We start from the raw sequence: 22,359 nt of genomic DNA, 5'->3' as shown, positions 1-22,359 counted from the left end.
CACCTGCCCAGAGTCCTAAGCCCAGACAGCAGGAGTGAGTGCCTAATCCCACAATATCCAGGGTGACAGCACGCTTACATGTGCCATCAAACCGAAACACTTCTGGTAAGTGTTATTTTAAGCCTGCTGGTCTTGACCGGGTCACCTGCCTAAGCAATTTAGAGAGAGATGCGTTTTGGGGAAATAGTTATTTTCCTTATTCAAGTTTACTACTTAGAGGAATTGTATGGACATGGAGCGGGAAAAAGGATCATTCCTGGTTATTATTCAGGGAGCATATGGACTATCGATGCTTTGCCTTATTGGTGGTTTTCGAAAGGTGTCCAGAATGCAGCAATTTATTGTAATAATATTCTCTGGTCATCCAGTCATAGGACTAAGGTGTTATGAAGTCAGACAAACACTTTCAAAGTGTCCTTCATTCAAGGAATATTCCTGATTTTAACCTTTTATTGGATTTTATTAGCAAAGTCATAGGCGTTTGCGCAAAATTTCATGAGGGGGTGCACTTAGCAAATTATATTCATTTATTTTAAAAGTGAACATTGAACATTGAACACATAATTAAAAAGGACATTAATTTTTGTTCATCAAACAAAGAAACTAAAACTTAACTAAACAAATTTCCAACTATGTTACTTTAAAAATAAAAACTTAAAAAATGAGGCACAAAATAAAAGAAATTGGTACTTTTTTTAGCTTGTACACATGCCTATGATAAAAGTACACTTGTCACTCCCTTGATAGCTTGCTTTTATGCTGTCCCTTATATGATACTGCTTGTGCACACACAAACACAAACACACACACACACACACACACACACACAGAGAGAGCGAGAGAGAGAGAGAGAGAGAGAGAGAGAGAGAACAACCAAAATCTGCCATTCTATTCTTCTGAATTTGCCTGTAATATAATGCTTCTAGAGAACTGTAGGGATGAATGCCACACTAATTGTGGATGGCTTTCTGCATAGCTGTCCAACAGTTAAACAAATCAGATTCCTCCAGTTGTTTGTGCTCAATTTTGCTGGTGGTTCTCAGAAAGACCACATAAGTTTTCCGAAGCGACATAAAGAAAGTGGATTTCTATTTAACCTTTCCCCTCCCCCCTTGAATTTTCTGAATATAATATACAGTAGGCAATGTGGTAAAGCACCATTTAATAGAAACAAAAAAACCTAGCAATGTGGTCATTTGATTTGAGTAAACCACCTGAAGTTTTCCTGGTCACCTGAATAGATGTAGCCAAGGATCTTTGCAAGGGGCTTTCTCTCTGTAGGCTCACCTGTGCTAGAAAAAGAATGGGAGTGGTATCACAGAGGGTGCAAAAATATAACTTTTAAATTTTCAAAATGCAAGTACTTACCCGGAATTTAATTTTCTATTTTTCTAGAAGCTGTCCTATGCTAAAGACGCAGTGGGTGGGTGAGTATCAACATTATCCTGCATTTTACAAATAGTGTATATCATTAGACATATGAAGTAGCATTTCAACCATTTGTGCTTCTTTTAAAATTTTGGTTTCTTGTCAGTCCCTGCAGCGACTGGGCGTGTGGGTAAGTCACTTATACAATTTTAAAGCTTTAGTCTACTCCCTTTCCCGCTCTGCCTGGTGTTCAGTTTTATGAAAGCATCGTAAGAATATGCTTCATATAAATATCAAAAAGTGGCACTAGAGGCTTAAACAGACTGAAGGTCCCATGTGTAAACCTCAAAGCAGACTCACGACCCAATGCACCTTTGGCATGTATCATTCATTCATATATATATATATATATATATATATGCCTTCTCAGACTTTATGCCAGACTTCATGCTGCCACATGAAAATGTATGTGTTAATTAGAATAGCTAGAAATGAACTTGTTGACATTGGCTTGTAGCCTAGCAATTTCATACCTATGAAGGGTTGACATTCAAACCCTAAAGCACTTTTCTGATACCCAGGGTTCTAAAAGATAAGATAACGAACGATTCAATTTGTTAATCAAAGAACTGTGTGCAACTGTTTCCTCACACTCAAGGGAGTTTTGCAGTTGTGCTTCTGGAATAGCAGCCACTCATCCCATGTGACAAAAGTGCAGGCGATTTCCAAAAGCAGTTTGTGATGTGGTACGGAGGCCTGCTATTCGAAGAAAAGCATTTTAAAAACCCTCCTGGGCTAGATGGGTCCAAGGAACTATTTGGTTTCCTGTGTAGATACTGTGTGTAGATACTAGAACTAGCTGTGTGGCTGCCGTTGGCCATCATTGCAAATAAATTCTGCAGGTAGATTTGGGAATGCAAATGTAAGCAATGCACTCACTGGAAAGATAACATAAAATACTCTTAAACAGAATATAAATGCTCTTATAAAATGACTGCGTAACTACAATAGCACTTTTTTCAAATAAAAAAATGACATTCTAGGAGTTTGACTAGTTTAGGTTCTAAACCAGGGATAGTAAACCTGTGGTCCTTCAGTGGTTATTGGACTCCCATCAGTCCCAGCCAGCATGGCCAGTGTTAAGGGACTGTGGTAGCTGTGGTCCAACAACATTCAAAGGGCCATAGATAAAAGTGCTGTGTGCTTTATTGCCTATAATGTTTTTGGTATTTAAATATCCAGAGACCATTTACTTTCCCCCCCAAATCACCACAACTACTGAGATACCTTCTTGACTATGCTGTCCATGTGAAAGGTTTAAATAGCAAGGCTGGGGTTAGTCCACAGTTGTGGAATTCCCCTTGAACAAAATCTGGGTTTGTGTGTGGGGTTTTTTGGAAGAGTAATTACAGTTGCATGCAACATCTGTCTCCAAGTCCAAGTTTGGACATATCAAGTTTTGAGATCCAAAACTCCTTTATTTTAGATTTCTTCTGATTCTATATGGCACTAGTGCCTTTAATTTTGAACAGAATTTTCTGCACTGTGCATTTCGACACTGCATTGTTTTATATAAACCTGGCGTGACTTTGGATGTGCTTTTAAATCTTGACCACAAAAGATCTGTCTAAGTTGAGGCCTGTCCTGGAGAGAACAAGAGCACTTCAAACACGGAGTTGTTTGAAACCAGCTATTTTTCTTGTGTGAGAAACAACTTCAACTAATTTTTAAAGGAATTTTTATAGTGTCATTATTTTTTGAAGTACTGGGACATGTGTACTCAAGTGCTGAGAGGTTGGACTCTGTTTGCAAGGCTGAAATTCCAATACTTGGTCCATCCCCACCCCCCGAAAATCAGGAGGCAGCCAGGGATGGCTTCCAAGTCCAGACATTCCATGGAGCAATAAACTGGCATTGTAACTAAGGAATCAGAACTGCATTTAGATGTCAAGAAATCATGCTGCTTTCTATTAAACATGACAGGAAAAGCTGCTCTTTTTCAAAGAGCAGCTAAGAGAAGAAAACAAATATGTCTGAAGTAGAATTAACTTCAGTATAGTTGCCATTCCAATAATTGAGATTCACATGCTGTGTGGCAGCTGTATTATGTGTCCAACATGCACCAAGTGTGAAGGGGATGCATGCATCTCCAAGCATGTGCAAGTGTTAGCAGATGTGTTGTTTACACTTCTTACACCAGATGCTAGGCAGGTGCCAAATGTGGCTACCATACTCTCCAACATTTCATTGAAGAAAACAGAGATGCACTTGGTGTGCTTGTAACACATCTATTTTCACAAAAAGCTTCATTTCCTGTCTTACCTTACTCTGATGTATTTACTCAGCAGTAGCCTGTCCTGTAGTGGCTTTTGAAGCAGTTTATAAACACACTGACTATATCAGTTTCCTTTGGGGCAAGGAACCCCTTAAGAATATTTATAATTTCACAACTGATGCAATTTCCACAAGAATTTACTTTCGGGTGTATCCAACAGTGTTGCTCAGCTGACAGTCAGCAAAATGGGGAAAGAGGCCATTTTTTTAGATACCCCTCCCCACTGAAGCTCCCTCACACCCTTGAATCTGTTCTAGATGGTTGGAGGACCCTGAAGGGCACGTTTGGGAAGCTTGGGGAAAACAGAACAGCTGGAAATTTATTCACCCCCTGTTCTGCAGACCCCTGTTCTGCTGACTCTGACCCTGTTCTGCTGTTCTGATTGTCAACAGTGATACCATTGGATACAATCCTATGTGGATAGGCCATTGGGGAGATGGAATGGAAAGGAAGCAGTTCACTGGCATTTGATGTCCACATGAATGCATTTAGAAGTTTTCCAATGAGAAGATTTAACTAAAATATGGGGGTTACAAAGAGAAGGTGTCTAGTTATTGTGCACACTCCTTTTTCTGCCCTTTGAGTGTAGGTGCCAAAGAGATGCTCCAACAGCCACGCTCAAGAATGCCGACCACAGAGCAGAGATGGCCAACTGCACTCTTAAATACTATGAACATTTCAAGACTGATTGCTCCCTTACCACTCTCAGAGGGCAGACTATGGAGAGGACAATGGGAAGAGGTCCTGCATTGCCTGCCTGCTCTTCTCTTTCTCCAGTGGCAACATGGTGGTTGGACTAGTGACCTGAAATATAGTGGCAGAGCTCTCAAGCTGGCTCCAGATTTGGAAAGGGAGGATCTTGTGCATGGGCAAGTTGGCTTGGTGTTTTGTGTTTCTGTGAAGGGATGAGGACAGGCCCGTACAGAGCTTGCCTGAGGCAGATGTCCCCAGTCGGCTGGAAGGCCCAGGGTGTTCTTTGCATGATAGTGTAGGTCTGGCAGGCTCCTGGTGCCCATCCCCAGCCAGCTTAGCCCTCCAAGGCTCGGGGCAAGTGTAACTGGCTGCCCCCACCCCACACAGGCCTGGTGGCTGTGTGTGTGTGTGAGAGAGAGAAAGAAGAATGGAAGAGAGAATGGATGAATGGGTTATGTGCCTAAATGGATGGATCTTGCTTGTGTGCTTTTGTGTCTCTCTGAATGGGTGGGTGATGTGTCAGAGGGAGATAAGAAGGGAAATCAGTTATTCACATGCACTTTGGCTCTGCTCACCATTTCTAAATGGCCCCAACGACTTTCCCCCTGACACTATGCAGTCCTCAATTTCAAAAATGTTGCCCAGCCATGACATACATGCATGAGCAGGGCAGGCCCAAGATATTTTTATGCCCGATTCAAAGGACAAGATTATGCACACATTAGGCACTGGTGGATAGCTCAGTTGGTTAGAGCATGGTACTGATAACACCAAGGTTGCAGGTTTGATCCCCATATGGGACAGTTGCATATTCCTGCATTGCAGGGGGTTGGACTAGATGATCCTCAGGGTCCCTTCCAACTAAAATAATAATAATCTATGATTCTACCCTTTCAACGGCATTTTAGTTCAACACTGGTGGCCAGACAGAATCCTCCTCTGCACCTGAGAGCCATGGGAAGGGTTAGAAGGGTCAGGTTGTGTGGGGCACTCACAGATCTGTCCTTCGACTCCTTGCTGCCACACCCCACACAACAGTGTCTCCTGTTTAAGGTAGCCACTTTACTTTGCCTTGTGCATGAGAGTTGAGAGGTACCCAACCCGCCACTCAAATATTTAACTTCTAGAGATCAAAGGGAAGGGTTCAAACTTAAAGGACATATAAATTAAGGTGGCAAATCAACTTAAAATGCTTTGTGGAAAGCTTTTGTTTTCGCCTTGTTTTCATACTCTTAAAACAGTTGTTCTACAAAAAAAAGTCTGGCACAATGTTATAAAACTACATCTTTGGCTATGTCTCCCTTAGCACCTCATAAAATCTCACCCGGACTTGGGAAAATAGTTGTGCATGGGTGATTTCAGCTAATTATTGTGTACTGGATAGTTTTGGAGTAGCTAGAAAATGAAGATGTTTTGTTTTTATTGCATAACTTACTTCCAGGAATAGCTCGGTTGGTTTTACTGACTATTATGCAACACTAGGATGAAAGTATGTTCCAATATAACTGATGTTTCATGAATGTAGAAAGAGACTTGGCTCTTTAAAAGTTGTAGAAGACCAAGTCCTTAAATCAGTATTGATTATTATTTTTTTAATTAGGCTTTGTATCCTTCTATACACATGTATAATTTAAATGGGAAATGGTGTTCAGGGTAAAAAAAAAGCCTTAAACTTAAAAGAAAAAATGGCAATATATTCAGTACTGCACACCAAATCATAAACTTTGCCTTCATACCTTGATATATAATCTATGTCATAATGAAAGCTCGAAATTGTTATTGAAATCAAATAAGCACCTGTGGATTCTTGTGGGGAGTGGGAAGCAATTGACTTAATTTTTGTTTTTACTCCAAAGATCAAGAGTGCTGACTCATATGATGGTTGTCTAGCTTCTAACCGATCTGGCCCTGAGATACTTGAAGGCAGGGCCGGCCCACCTGTGAGGCAAGGTGAGGTTACTACCTCAGGCAGCAAAATCCACAGGGGCAGCAGATCCCGATGGAGATCTTTCTCTCCCCCATCCGTTGTTCCTGATATATTTCTTCACTCATCCCTTCTTCCCTAGTGGGGAGGGAGGACCATTTTGTGCTTTGCCTCAAGCACCAAAATGTCTTGGTCCAGCCCTTCTTGAAAGAAAACCTGCTTCCTCTTCAGTTAAGATCCTCAGAGCATCTCTGCTGTTGTCTGTGATGAAGAGCAGGGTTTTCTCTGCAGTGGCACAATCCACCTAGAATGCCCTACCTAGGAAGGTCCAGCCTCCCCTTTCCTCCTTTGTTGTTTACTCTGTGTTGAATTTTAGATGAAGAGTCCTATTTAGCCCATGTCTTCCTGTGGGTTTCCTGCAGGCATTTGGTTAGCCACTGTGATCACTGTGATCACCAACTAGATGGAACTTTGGTCTAATCCAGCAAGACTGCTCTGACATTTCTTGTTATAAGCTCCTTGGGGCAGGGACCTGCCCTTTTATACTGTATGAAACACCATGCACATTGAAGATGCTTAAATAAATAACAACATGGGCAGCTGATTATGACTTCTTTGTTCTGAAATGGATTTGCACTATAGGAGATTGTAGATGTCATTGGGAAATAATTGGGGAATGCCAATTAACCCCAAAATCCTACCTATGTAAGGAACTACAAAACAAAAAACAGCTGACTGCCTGAATTCAGAAAGGCATATAGATCTTGACTCACTATTTAACCAAAACAGGCGCCAGCAGCATTTAAAACACAGATCTATGCAGCATTTGCAAAGCGTGGGTTGTTAGCCCTCTAAATGTCGCAAAATTGTGATTGTGGCCAGAATGGAAGAATTCTATTAAATACAACCCCACCCTCTGCAATTATAATTAGAAAAATCAGGTGTGGGATTTTAGAGCGTCATGTATGGTTAATAAATGCTAAGAGAGTACATTCGTTTCAGAACAAATACTATGAAACTTTGGGAGGCGAAGGTTAAAATTGGGCCTTCCCTTGGACAATTCAGGGTCCTGGTTCTCACACCACACAAGCCAAACAAACATCAACAAACATTCATTCTTTCCTGATTTGCAAAACATAGGAAGTTGCCTTATACTGACTCAGACCAGTGGTCCAAACCTAGTTCAGTACAGTGGTACCTCAGGTTAAGAACTTAATTTGTTCTGGAGGTCTGTTCTTCACCTGAAACTGTTCTTAACCTGAAGCACCACTTTAGCTAATGGGGCCTCCTGCTGCTGATGCGCCGCCGCTGCACAATTTCTGTTCCCATCCTGAAGCAAAGTTCTTAACCTGAGGTACTATTTCTGGGTTAGCGGAGTCTGTAACCTGAAGCGTATGTAACCTGAGGTACCACTGTATTGTCTACATCCCAACCAACTCATTGGGGTTTCAGACAGGCATCTTTCTCAGCCCCACATGTATACGTCAGGGGTTGAACCAACAATTTTCCGCATTCTAAGAATTTGCTCTACCATTGAGCTATGGCTGTTTCCCTTTGAAGTAACCTTGAGTACTAGTGGCTTACTCGCAAATGGCAAATAGTTCCTTAACTTACTGTTTGCAGTCTCCAATTTTCTTGGCGATCTTGAAACAGCAATTGAGGATTTCCATCTATTATTGTTGTTGATGATGTGTGTTTAATGTGTATATGCTGAGGTATTTTTGACTTTATGCTCCAACACATAGCTTTTCAAATTTTGGCCTTATGATTATATTATAGAATTTAAGCAGATAATAAAATGGCTAGCTTCTACGCTCATGATTATTTTTGTACTATTTCTATGTCAGTTTTTCAGGGCAGCTAACAAAAACAAAACATTACAATAAATACATAAAAACAATATAAACCGGCATAAAAAACCAATAGCAGTAGAGGTAAAAAAACAGAAGGCAAGAATAATATTGAAACAATACAAGACTCCACAGCATAAAAGCTTGGGTAAATGAGGAGAGCACCTTGCACCAACCTTCTTACCACAGTAGGTGGGGAAAACTGAAGAAATGTCTCTGCAGAAGAAATCCATTATTTGGCAGAATCATGTGGGAGAAGGGCAGTTAATATTGTATAGTCCTTTTAAAGATAAAAACTAGCACCTTAACTTAGGCCTGGGAAACGATTAGGCGCTAGAACAGCTGTTCCAAGACTGGCTAGATGTGCTCTATATATCTGGCCTTGGTTATTAATTTAGCAGTTGTGTGCTAACTGCTACCTCTAATTTCTAAACTGTATTCAAGGGCAGCCCCACATGCAACACACGGCGAAAACAGCATGCAAGATACGTTACCAGATAGCTGTAGCATGGCCTGACTAGTGCCCACTCTTTTGAGGTTTTGGCAAGCCTAAAACGGCTTTATTCACGTCAGATTTTAATGAATATACTGCTTCTGCTGTTGTTTTATTTGGTGTTTTGTTGATGCTGCTCATGTTATTGGTTCTAGTTGTTTTACTTGGAACTTTGTATGTTCTTTCATTGATTTATAATTGTTTTCTTTATCTGCAATCCACCTTGTAAATTCATTGGATTAAACATGGAATATAAATGGCTAAGTGTGTGGAATCCAGAGTTAGTCATACTCAGACCTAAATGCTAACTAACACTGGATATCCCTTATTATAATTGAATGTAAACTTAAGAGAAGTATTGTCTAATCTTAAAAGAGGGGCTGGGGGCTCTTTTATTTATATCTCAGATTTTTGAAAGGTAATGTTTAATAGTTGATAAGCCCAATGCAAAAATGAGTTATTTCCCATTCATTTAATTACAAAGGATATCAGGTACTTTAAGGGTTGCCATATGTCTGGAATTTCCTGGACATACTCAGAATACTGTAGTCAGAAGCAGTGTCCGATCGCCAAAAAAATGTCTTGGGAAATCCAGATGTATGGCAAGCCAGTTTTTTGGAAATATGGCAACCTGGAATGCACCTTACATTGCAAATTCAGAGTATCTTACCACTTTTTGATAATAGGAGATACAAAGGCTAAAGGTAAAATTAAACATCGGGCTATGATGAATGCTTCGTCTGCACAAGCATTGCAGGTTGCCCAATGAAACAATTCCCCTCAGCTAACCTCCTCACTGTTCTGAGGGGTCTCCCACCCCGCCCTGCCAATTTTGGGGGTACAGGGGAAGGAGAGTGGGAAAAGCCCTGTTGCACAAGTGGCAGTCCTTGCACAGGCGTTCTGCTGATAGGGTGGGATTCAATAATGATCCCATGTCTTCTGTCTGACAATGTGCATCACACATTGTCAGTAACCCCGACAATGCCAGTAATCCGGAGCAATTAGTAACCCTGCAGCACTGAACCAACTGAATTTAGATTTTCCAGCAGTCTGGGAGCTAAGGAATATAGGAATCTGCTTTACACTGAGTGGCAACGACTGTCCAGGACTTCAGGCAGGGCTTTTTCCAAGCCTATCTGGCAGTGCCAGGGATTGAATCTGGAACCTTCTACATGAAGAGCAGCTGCCACTGAGCCCTGGCTCTTCTCCTATGCTTTTGACAGCTGTTTTCTCCATGAGAATCCAGAAACAGCCTAGAAATGCCTTTCTAGAAAACAAAGGTGTGAAGCCTTTCTGTGGCTTCCCAAAAATATTACACTGTGGCTCTGATCCACCTAAAGTTAGAACCTTGAAGCTCTATCACATGTGTTTAATCTTACAGTGTTTACCCCAGGAGACTTCAGTACAGATCCAAAATATGCTTCTAGCTTAAATACTTGCGTTTTTTCATGGTACAGTACATTCCCCTTTTAGAATCACAGAATTGTAGAGTTGGATGGGACCCTGAGGACCAAACCAGTCCAACTCCCTCCAATGCAGGAATCTCAACGGTTGACAATCAGTGGCAAGCAAAATTTTAGACTGACAGAGCAATCTTGTGCACGTCTTACACAGAAGTAAGTCCCACTGAGTTCAATGGAACTTACTCCCAAGCACATGTGTTCTTAGGATTGCAGCCTAGTTTTGGATGAATTGGGGCCAGTGTGGGAAACAGCCCTTGCTGACCTGACTGGCATATCATAAAAATAAAACAATTATCTACTCTGAAAATAATTGTAGAGCAGAGTATAACTTCCATGCTAAATTTCTCTACTTTAAATAGCAGCAGGAGAAAAATCAAGGTGGAGTCATGATGAAGGGGATTTTAGAAACAAAACAAAAACCTATACCTTCATGATCTGATCCTAATGAAAATCCCTCCCCAAAAGCTGCTTTTTGTGTTGTGAGGGAAGCTGCCAACATAAATAGCAGCTATTGGAGGCAGGATATTTGTCAGGATTTTGCTATGGGGTTGAAGTGTTAGAAGACCACTCTGCCCTCATGAAGGTCCCAGTCCCAATTAGTTCCCCTCAAGGTGGTATGTAAAATAGAAATATTAAGCATGCTAATAGTCCAAACTATGCATTTACCTGAGTTGTTTCACCCTTGGTAAAGTAAACGGGGTACAATGACATTGCAGGACAGTTTGCTTGTTTCCTTTTTGCAGAGAATATTTTTACCTCATAACTGGAAATCTCTGTAAAAATTAACATGCAGATTCCCTCAGGTTTTCAGCAGAAGCATGGCTACACTTACTATGGAATTTGTCTATTGGTGAGGTTGCCTGAGCTCCAAACCTTAACCGTGTTGCATACGCCTAGGTGACTGAAGTTCTCTGTTCTCTGTACTTAGGTCTCTATTGTTTACAAAAAATCTGCTTATACATTTAATACATTTTTAATATTTTGCTTAATACTCAGCCAAGCTGATCCAGAGCTTCATTTATGCAGGTAGGCAATAGATATTATAGTATTGTTATTTATCATTTTATCTATAAGTAAGTTATGATAGGAACTCCATGGACCAAATTTTTCTCACTGAAGTTGTTGGGTTGGACAAACATAACTGAAGGTGAAATCCACCTCACCAGTTCTGTGTTCTGCAGCAAGGGTAGAACAAAGGAAAAAGAAAATATATGTTTATCCATATTTTAATTTAAACAGGTAGTAGATATTTCATTTTCAGTATCTGGGGACCCTATACCTTGATCTGAGCTTTCAAAAGAATTCCCATTCTGCAAGAGTTATAAAAGTTTGTGGTGTGTTATGTCCCCTCTGAACCAATAAAGCACCACTGTTTAATTTTGTAATATAATTGAACTCTAAAGAGAAAAATTAGGCAATTACGGTAAATAGACCAGGTTCTGTCCAGAAATTACGTCACTGGCTTCAGGATGCATTTAGGGATAAATTTGTTACCTCTTACATTCCATGTGATTTCCCCCTTAACATTTTTTTTACTTTAAATATAACATTACATTGCATAATACTAAAAGTTACATAAACACTTCTAGTTGTTATTTTGTTGTTGATTTTTTAAAACCCTACAGCTCTCTTCTCCTTCATTGTGAATTAAAACAAACAAGACTATTTGACTGTAAACATTTGTTTTTCTTTATTATTTTCTGTGGAGAGATGGGATGGCTAATCAGGTCTTCTCAGTGCTGGTACCTTAGTTGTACCAATCAGTTTGCATAGTAACACCTTTAATGATGTGGGGTGGGGGGCAGCAGGTTAAAAAAAGTGTTTTCCTATGATTTCAGTGGCTTTCAGTGATTTGGTGGTTGTTAAATGGTTTATGTGGGATCCATTGCTATTGGGGAAAAATGGTGTTGTTCCTTCTACAGCTGCAGTTGTAATAAATTTTTGTTTTAAAATATATTGAAAGCCACCTTGGAAATTTTATTTGGAAAGGTGGGATAGGAATATTTAAAATATTTCATCAATATTAAAAGACCTTTTTATCAAGAGTTCAGATAATGCCCTTAGCATAAGTTACCTCCTGGATTTCATTTTATATCATTTGTCTTTTACATATTGTGAGAAAAGGAAGTGTAGAACAAGGCTCAGGCCCCATTTGCTTCAGTAGCAGGGAAGTTATCATCACTCAATTTCTTCTCTGAGATTCCTGGTTCCCTCTCTGGCCATGAGGCGGCATGGAGGGTGTTCCTTCTATGATTTCCCCTTCCTTTTTATTTTATATGTGTCTGTCCTGTCAATTCCCTGTCTTTATTACTTCAATCACAAGCAGGCCACTGCTCATGAGGAGGCCTCACTCAGGACCAGGAGAATAATTTTAGGCCTCCTAGTGAGAGAGTCTCACTCCCTCTGCCAACAAAAGATGGCTGACTGGGCGAACCTACTTCCTTGGCAGGGTTGCTGTTTCCCTTCTCCCCTCTCTGCCCAGTATTCACCATTTTTGGTCTTCCCTCTCTGCATCATGGATCCAGCTCGTGCATCTAGGGGTCTTAGCAAGCTGGGGATACTCTAAAACCTCCATAAATTTGAAACTTCAGGAAAGCAGGAAACAAATGGCAGGAGAGAATGCACACTGTGGTGGTTCATTTTGTGCAAACGTAACTATTTCCTCCCTCAAAAAGGGTTACTGTTTATGCAATGACATCCTAACTAAGGCTACTATCAAGCTCTTCCAGCTTGACTGCTGCATCGAAAAAGTTCCTAGTAATATAGCTATTATCATTCTTTCAAGAACCATACATAGCTTCTAATACTATCATTTAAAGATGAGAAGTAGCTAGTGGTGAATTATGGTTTTTCTCTCTGAGAAAGTGGTGGTGTGCATTTATTTTTTTAACCACAAGGCTATAATCATGTGGAAGAAAGAAAAAGATGTCTAAAAATATGAAGAATCCTCTTGGGTCAGAGGCATGGTGAAATTAGTTCAAAATTTCTATCTAGATTTGAAAATCCAAATGGCTTCCATGGTAGTAAAAATATAACAAGTGACAATTTGCTGCCTTTTAGTGGTTCTCCAAACTCTGAACTGGTCTATCTCTTTCTGCCTAATGGCTGGCCCTACTCTGTCACACTGGAAATTATACTTTGTTATTTAGTAGGTGTAGGCATGATTATATGGGAAATTAAAGCTCCTGTATTTAGAGGGTATTTTACCATTTCTTCTAGAAAAAGCTTTTCCAAACTATTAATGAGTCTTCAATTGCTGTCATAATCTTTTCCTATCCAACATTCATCTATATAACTAATAGTGAAATTGCTAATAGAGAGAAAGCTGTGATTTGATCAAAACTATTCTTTAAATAGAAAATAGGTCGCTAGAATAAATGATTAGGTTTTGCAATGATATAATAATCAAAGCTAATGTATAAACAGCAGCAATATGACAGCCTGTGAACTTTGTAATAGCTGTGTCTTCTTGTCTTTTAGCCTGTTCTGGTCCTGCTTGAACCACATATAGAGTGGTGCAGAGATGAAGATAGTGTTTGATTTAGACAAGAACAACACCATTCAAAATCACAGCTCAATCAGGAGTGCCTTGGTTGGTTTTAGGAGAGACAGAGGAAGTACTGATCCCTTGCATTTCCCCTCTGCATTCCTTTATAATGTATGAAGTAAAAAACCACTCATCTCTCCCCACAGTAAAATGTGAAAGGTGTTCCTTTATTTGGAGAAAGCACATCTCACTTAACCTATCTTGGTGTTCCCATAAGCTGTATCATACTGTCTCATGTATCAACATGTCCTAAATTTGTGCATCTTGCCGCAAAGCTGTTCTTTAGCTTCCAACCTGGATAAACCACAAACAAGACTGGATTAGTTTGCCATATTTCTTAATTCTCCTTCTAGGAATTGATTGAATATTTGCTTAATTTATTGCTGACAAAGAAAAAAGAATTACGGGGTTGCCATTAAGAAATGGCCCAACAGCTATTATATTCATATGCTATTTTAAAAACTCATGAAATAAATGTGCTTAAATTATGGCTGTTTAGATTTAATCTAATAATATGGAAATAGGTCCTATTTCTATTAGGAATTCAGCAACAGAAAAGTTGCCTTAAAGAGGGAGGGATCACAGTTCAATGGTAAAGAATATGTTGTATAAAATCTCATGTTCAGTTCCTGAAATCTCCAGTTAAAAGATGATCAGGCAGCAGGAATGACATTTGCCTGAGATGTTAGAGAGTCACTGGCAGTCAGAGAGTATTGGACTAGATGGACAAATAATACGACACAGCTTCCTCTGTTCTTGGAGTTGTGCAATGTATTTGCTGGAAGAAGGTGCCAGATAAACATTTATGGGGATTCGTTTTAGTACTGGATTCCTAAATTCAAACAGTTTTCTCCAAGTCCAAAATTCCATGATGACTATACATGACATTCCATAAATTTATTCCCGGAGTTGGCTTACATGTTGGCAAATCTAACTATCATTTGCACTAAGTGGGATTGGCCATGACAATATATATACAGAACTGTAACGTAGACTTAAAGATGTCAGGAGACAATATGGTCAATTCCTATTGCTAGAGGGAAATATTGTGGCAACCATCTCTATCAAGCATATGGACAAAATGCATCATGTTATTCTGTACGTGTGGTGTTCAGCGTGGGAAAAGGACCGTACCCCATCTTACAAAGAGGTGGGATTTATAGTCCCAATGTGAGAATCTTAACTGGGTTTCTGTTGCTAGTGAATTCTTTCTTATGATTAATTCAAAGAACTATGGGCCCCTCCAAACGTCTGGTTGTTATTCCCTATTCACATGCTGCCAGAGTGGTCATGCGCGGTCTTGCTGTCAATAAAGTTTGCACCTACAAAAGTTTTGGGACAATCACATTGCTTCATTTCCTTCCAGTCAGTTCATATCCTGTAACTCCCTTCTGAAATCCCATAACTTTTCATAACATAGATGTTCTGGTTAATTTTTGACTTGTTTATGTTGTACGATAGCCTCTCTGGGCAGTAATAATGTGGGTAGCATTGGGGAAGCATCACATAATCAATTCAAGCAGAATAAATCCACCACTAATGCATTATTATTATTATTATTATTATTATCATTATCATTATTATTATTATGTCAAGAACAAGTTGCAGAGTACACCTCACCATGGAATGGTGGCTGGTGAGATATTATTACACTAGGATAGTTAGAGACCACTGCCTCTTTCACACTAAGTTTTGGGGCTGGAAAAGTACCAGAAACATTGTGGGAGATTGTCAAACTCCGCACTCCTCATATTGTATCTGCACGCATCTCTCGTGTTTTATGGGGTCCACTGAATACAACCTACCAATGATGCACATATACCCCCACACACAACCTGAACCAGCAAAGTTTTGTGAGGATTTTATTCAGCAGTTCTCCTCAGCTTGTTAAAAGGTCCCTGAGGCTTACACATGTTAAGGGCAAGATTGTTTTTGAAAGAAAACTTAATCCAATTTTTACACTTAATCCTTTTGTTGTCTTTGGTTCTCAGTTTTGGGCTGCCAACACCTTCTCCGACTGGGGATGCTACCACATTGAGAGGTCTGTTCTCCTTTATTCATATGTTAATTTTGCAGTAAATGAGTAAGAAGACTTGAGGCTTTCAATTAGTGATGGACATCCTTATTCACAGGATTGCAGGGTCTCATCACTTTCCTTTCTTTGGTGTCTTGTGGGTACATGTTGACACTGAGCTGCTCTAGCCATATCAGAAATTAGAAGGGGCATATTTGTGTGTGTCCAGAAAGCTATGATTAAGCTGCAGTAGGGCAAGTCAGTATTTGTGTTGTGGCTCAGGTTCAAGTCAGTGTTATTCCTGCCACATTGCCATGAAGCAAACCATAAAAATAACACAAAATGTCTGATGTAGCTTTACTGAATCACAGTGACCACCATTTTTAAATTTTGCGATCATTTCAAGACATTTTTTCCCCCAGGTTGGCAGATTTCTTTTTTCCCCAACTTTGTTTATACTGTCTACCAATGAATTAATTGACTAAGGGTATATATTGCATGTTTTCCACCTTAGATGCAGCTGCCAATGTTCCACCACCTGATGTGGTCTCAATTGAGAGTCCTTCAGAGAGTACCACTGACAAAATTGAAGACACAGAAGTATGTGTAATGAGCTCCTTGTTAGACTGGTTCTGGGGATAAGAAATTGTATTCACTTTTCATTCACTTTTCCTTTCTAGATTTGTCAAGCAGTTTATGTGGAAGAACAGCACACAAACTGAAATAACAAAACAAATAAGTAAATAACTCCAACCAATAAAAATGCTTCTTAGTAAAAATGTCTTTCATGTTTAAGGCACTCTCTAGAACAGGCTTTCTCAACCTCGGGCCCCCAGGTATTTTTTGGCCTACAACTCCCATGATTCCTAGCTAGCAGGACTGTTGGTAAGGGATGATGGGAATTGTAGTCTCAAAACATCTGGAGGGCCGAGGTTGAGGAAGCCTGCTCTAGAAATTATAGTGAGCATATGACTCCCCTGTTACAACTGCTCCAATGGCTATCAGTCTGTTTCCAAGCACAATTCAAAGTGCTGGTTATGACCTATGGAGCCCTTTATGGCTTAGGTCAAGGCTATCTGAAAGACTGTATTGCCTCATACAAACCTGCCTGGGCTCTGAGACCTTCGGGGAGGTTCTTCTCTCTATCCCACCACCCTCACAGGCACACTTGGTAGGACCTCGGAGAGGGCCTTCTTGGTGGCAGCTCCCATAATTTGGAACTTCCTCCCTACCTAGAGGAGTGAGACTGGCTCCTTGTTGTGTTCCTTGTTCCAACAGGCTTTGGGAAACTGACTGCTTTTAAGGCAAGAGTTGGTGCTGTGGTGATTTTATTGTAATTATCTTATGTGATCATTGTGTGTGTGTGTGTGTGTGTGTGTGTGTGTGTGTGTGTGTATGGGAGTGGTTGCTTTTTATATGTTTCTAAGCTGTTTCTATTTTAGCTTATAACCTTGAGTTTCTGTTGGGGGGGGGGAGGTGGGATCACAATGATGATGACAGAAGTGTAACCAAGATGATGTGTAACATATGTTTTTATTTCCAAATCCTTGAAGGTTGACACTTTTGAAAATCCAGCACTTTATTTAGAAAGAATTCTATTTCTATTCAGGGTTTGATAGCATTTCATAGGCTTAAAAGTCTAGAAGGGAGACAAAAGTCATCCACATTGGTTGGTCCTTACGCCTACAAGACAAATAAGAGATACAAATACTTTTCTTTCTTCTCCCCTAACCCCACCTCCCTCCCTTGATTTAGCCCCATCTCTCCTGATTCCTACTCCCCAATATGTCCTGACATCACCACTCCCCAATATCTTCCTTGCCTCACTTTCTATTCTGGTAAGCAGGTTTTGCAGAGTTTTGCATTGTTTCAAAAACATATAAGAAGTGTTTGACTAGCAATGACAGCTGAATGAAATAAATGAGTAAGTACATTATAGGAGACTATGACACTTCCATAGCACCTTTGACTCTTTTTAAGAAACAATTGTTTTGTTTATAGTCGAGGTGCCGTGGAGTCTTATCTTCAACCACATTCCCATGCCTAAGAGATAGAAATTTGAAAAGCATTGCACCAGAAACAAGTGGCACAATAGTGCCTACTTATGTGAAAGGGTCCTCACTTAATTACTGCCCTGCTGGCTCCACTCCCAAAATCACATGACTTTCTCTCCACTAACATCACTGAAATAGGTGGGGACCTCTGTTGAAGGACCGTCTATGTAAGTATGCTTCCCCAGGAAGCTGAATCCTGGTTTCCCAGGGGTTCAGCTCTTTGTGAAGCCTACTAGCGTAGAGATCTATGTGCAGGTGAAAAGCCTAACATGGAAAGTTGGGGCTGGAGCTGGTGGAAGCCACCCAGCCTTGAAGGCGGAGCCAGCAATTCAGCCTTGCTGCCCAGTAATCGCATGAGGAACCCTTTGCATGTATAAAGAAGGAATAGCCCCCTTCATACTAATTTAAGTTGGTGTTTAACCTGTAGTGGTGAAAGGATGGTTTCTAACCACAATTCGCTAAGTAAAATTAATTTCTTTTTCATCAGATCAATAATGAGATAAAGAGAGATGAGAAACTGGTGACCCCAGCTCATGAACAGATGGTTGAGTTCAGCATTCTTCTTCCTGAGGAGAAATACACAAATGAGCTGAGCGACCCCTTTACTGAAGAATCCCAGCAACTCTCACTGCAGTTTATTTCTGAAGTAATTGCGTTACTTGTACTTTTTTGATATGCTGTATATGCCCAGAATTCTTTGAGAAGGGAAATGTGCTTTGAATGTGCTTTAATGGTTTAGTACAGTGGTCCCCAACCTTTTTTTGGCCATGCCCCACCTAATTTTTATTATTCAGAAATTAAACTCCTATTCACATGGAGGAAGCCTAAAAGGCCATTAACTGTAAATAACTCATTCTCAAATTGCCCTCCTGAAAAATCAAATTGCCCCCCTGTGGGGCGCGTGCCCCACGTTGGGAACCACGGGCTTAGTGTGTACATAGTCCAATATATGGATTGAAATATAAATACACTACAGACTACACTTCTCAAAATTTTTGCAGTTTAATTTTAAACTCAGAAAAGTACTAAAATGTATAATATATTACAATGAAATACATTTAGAAATGCATACACTGATATATGTAAATATGTATGTATGTACATGTTTACGAATTTTTGTATTCATGAGGAAATAGAGTGGAAAGGGGACTTAGGAATGTGGCATGCATCAGGAGCAGACTAATCCTTCCAGCTCTTCAGTACTGAAACCTTTAGTAACATAGAAAGCTGCCTTATATTGAGTGAGACCATTGGTGCATCTTGATCTGTACTGTCTACACTGGCAGTAGCTCTCCAGGATTTCAGGCAATTGTCTCTTCCTGGAGATGCTGGGGATTTAACCTGAGACCTTGTGCCTACAAAGGAGACGCTCTACCCCTGAGCTTTGCCCCACTCTTTCTCTGTCATACCCATCCACACACCAACCACAGAAAGGTCTCTCATCCCTCCCTTCTACCTTCTGGTGAAGGAAGTTCTGTGAGCTGAGACTTGTTTTTCTCTGCATCTGGCATCCTTGCTGAGAGAGGCTGGCACTGGAGGAAAACAAACCCTCTGGAATCTGGAAACCTTCCTGACTTCCCCTGCTCTCACAGGATCTGAGCTCACAGATGCAGGTGTGTTCTTTGTGACCTCATATTATTACTGTAACCAAACCTCACAATTGTTGCCCTTTCTCATAACCTAACATCTGTTTATATTATAAGCGACATGAATGATCGGTTTTGATCTTTCCCTCCTTATAAAAGCATGTTGGTCTGGGTGACAGGATCATTTTAAGGCGCTCTCATGCACGACTGGCCACCTTCCAAATGTCTCTTTAGCTTGGACCTGCCTTAAATTGCCAATAGTGCTTTTGATCACCACTGCCTCTCTAACAACCTTGGCCCAGCTGTTATTGTGAGATCTGTGAAATAACAGTAACAATTACAGTACCCCCCAACTCACCTGGATCATGCCTTGGCAAACCCTTTTGAATTCGATATATTGGGACTCATCTTCTGACAGATACTGTATCATATGGGGAATAGATAAATTCTATCCCACAGCCAAAGAGAACCACTGCAACTGTTATACATGGCCAGATTAGGAGAGATGTCTTGATTTTCCTACATACGTGGCCAAGTAACGGTGCCATACTATAAACGAAAGAAATGTCTGATCGGACAAAGGCCACTTGGCATCTGAATGGCCCTTTCATCCTTTGCCTAGTTCTTTCTGTGCTTGGACAAAGACACCCTTCCTATTTTGCAGCACTTGGATGGTTTTGATTCTGGGCAAAGTGTGTTTCAAAAGAAGATTTTTTAAAAATGGAAAGGAATTATTCTGTTGAGATGAAGGATCAAATTGCCTTTCTGCTTTATTGTGAATGCACATGAAGCAGCCTTTTCCTTGTTCTTCGAGGCGTGGGATGCATTTCTACACTTCCTTTGCTTTTCGTTTCTAAACTTTAGCAGACTTTGCTTTTAGGATTCATAGCTGTGCATAACCTACATTCTATTTAAGTAAACCTGCCTTTTTTTCTAAACTGTACTATATTGTTGCACACCTCTCAAATCTAGTGGTGCAGGATTTCCAGGGTTCGGTTTCCTCAGAATGAGGGGCAGCGGAGACTGTGGTGTCTTATGAGATATTGTTTATTTGCACATATATACAACCCAAACCTACAATGGAGGGGCTCACAGCATTAACACCCCAAGAAGGTTTTACTTCTCCCATGGCCATGACCTTGGATCTCAGCAGGAATCAAGTATTGGCTCTGCCTCTCAGCTGCCCAGCCTGCTTCCTGCTTCTAGCTCACACACCTCAGCTTTGCCTTTTGTCTTTCCAACTGACACTTGACAGAGCAGGCCCCACCCATTTTTCCTCTGGCACAGAGACACTTCCTTTGTTACTTTGACGACCCATACTTAGCCTATTACCAAGAAACTTGCCTGGCTACTCCAACAATTGAATTCTTGTTGGATTCAGCAATTAGAAGGGAATCAGCCTAGCTGCCCTCTGCAAACTTACAACACTATGTACATAGGGAAGAAATAGCATTGGGTAGTATTAAATGGCATTTTTGCACTAGCACAAGGATTAGTGCAAGGGAATTTCCCCCTCTCCTCCCCCAGTGCACCCCCATGCACATCCTGTACCCCCTCTAAATCTGCTCTGGAGAGTTGGGGAGTCATTGGAACACATTTGGGGGGCTCATGGGGGGAGGAGAAGGGGGAATTGTTTTGGTTGCACTACATTGAATACATCCCAGTATTTTAGCGTATTGAAGACCAACTGATAGCTTGGTATCCCTTCACACAGTTTATACATTATCCTTTATTGCAGAGGTTATAGTCATTTGCTGCTTTAAAAAGAAAAGAAAAAAAGGGGCAGATGTATACTCCAGCCCTCACATAAAGGAGGACACACTGCAAAAGGGAAAATGATATCTTTCATGCAACTATTCCTAGAGACTTAGCCTCCAGAACCTGCACTACAATGAGCAATAAGTGAATATTTAGATGGAACAACAAAGGGTTTGGGCAGTGGAAAGGATCTATAAACTCTGTCTTGTCTTTCAAATAGATTCAAAATGCATATGAAGGGCTGCCTGGATACAAGAATATCCATGTAACTGAGTTCAGGTATGATATCATGTAATATAAAAACATTTTTCTTCTATTAATGTTGCTAAAGTTTCTGGTACAAAACTTCACATTTATACTGCCGCTGCTGACTTACTAATTTGTTTTGCGTTGTGAGTTAGTTTGGTTTCCTTTGTTAGACTGAGGGTGTCTTCATATGTTACATTTTCCAACGTGTAGAAAAGTGACGCCCCATTTATGTCATTTTAAAAAACCCATAATTTTTATACGAGGGAAATGTGGCCTTTCTTCAGACTGGTACAGATTTCAGTACAGTAATTCTAATTATTTACACAATCCTCCACTGGCCACTATTGAGCACAGCATTATGTGGACCTAAATGCACTTAAGTGGACCAACGATAGGCTGCATGCACATCATGTGGGAAGCACATGGCTTCCCTCAAAAAATTCTGGGAACAGTAGCTTACCCCTCTCAGAGCTATACTACACCCTTAACAACCAATAGTTCCTAGAATTCTTTGAGGAAAGTCATGTGCCTTAAATTATGCAAGTCCATTGCTTTATTTCTCTCTCCTCCTTTTAAAAATTATAAAAATGTTAGTGGATGACATAATTCTGTCTACAGCAGAACGAATCATTCTCACGATCAATTGCTCTGGCCTTTGATAGTGTTTGTTTTGATACATTGTTTTTAGGACTGGTTGTGGTTGTAAACTGTTTTAAACTGTTTTTAATGTTTTATTTTACACTGCTGTGATGTGGCCTGGAATCTTCTGGTGAAGGGGGGAATATAGTAATAATAATTCACATTTGTATGATGTTGTGCCTTCTCCACAATCAGCTTGTTAGTTTGGGAGATATCCAAACGCCACGCTGAGAGTTTCAGGGCTGCACTGAGCGTACTGTACACAGTCTAAATTCAAAAAGTTCTGTATAACACAACATACTGCAGGCAAGGGCATAATTCTGACTTCATATAAACTGATAAAAATGAACTGAGATGTATTTTAATTCAAGTTTGCTGCAGTATGG

The 22,359-nt window shown here is 40.3% G+C and overlaps 1 protein-coding gene across 1 annotated transcript in view; it reads left to right on the top strand.

Moving 5' to 3' along the window:
* The window catches only part of IMPG2 (interphotoreceptor matrix proteoglycan 2), a gene marked incomplete at its 5' end in the record, with an annotated part of 62,908 nt that overhangs the window by 24,871 nt on the left and 15,678 nt on the right, over positions 1-22,359 (top strand). Inside the window, 6 exons of the mRNA XM_082221196.1 lie at positions 1,396-1,427; positions 1,535-1,558; positions 15,665-15,714; positions 16,202-16,287; positions 18,229-18,387; positions 21,306-21,364. Of these exons, the coding sequence (XP_082077322.1) occupies positions 1,396-1,427; positions 1,535-1,558; positions 15,665-15,714; positions 16,202-16,287; positions 18,229-18,387; positions 21,306-21,364 (410 nt within the window). The remainder of the gene's footprint in view (positions 1-1,395; positions 1,428-1,534; positions 1,559-15,664; positions 15,715-16,201; positions 16,288-18,228; positions 18,388-21,305; positions 21,365-22,359) is intronic.

Source organism: Podarcis vaucheri (assembly GCF_965113315.1).
Source record: "Podarcis vaucheri genome assembly, chromosome: 4".
Lineage (NCBI taxonomy): Eukaryota > Metazoa > Chordata > Lepidosauria > Squamata > Lacertidae > Podarcis > Podarcis vaucheri.
The sequence above is the reverse complement of the archived record's forward strand: the minus strand, read 5'-3'. Positions and strand labels throughout refer to the sequence as shown.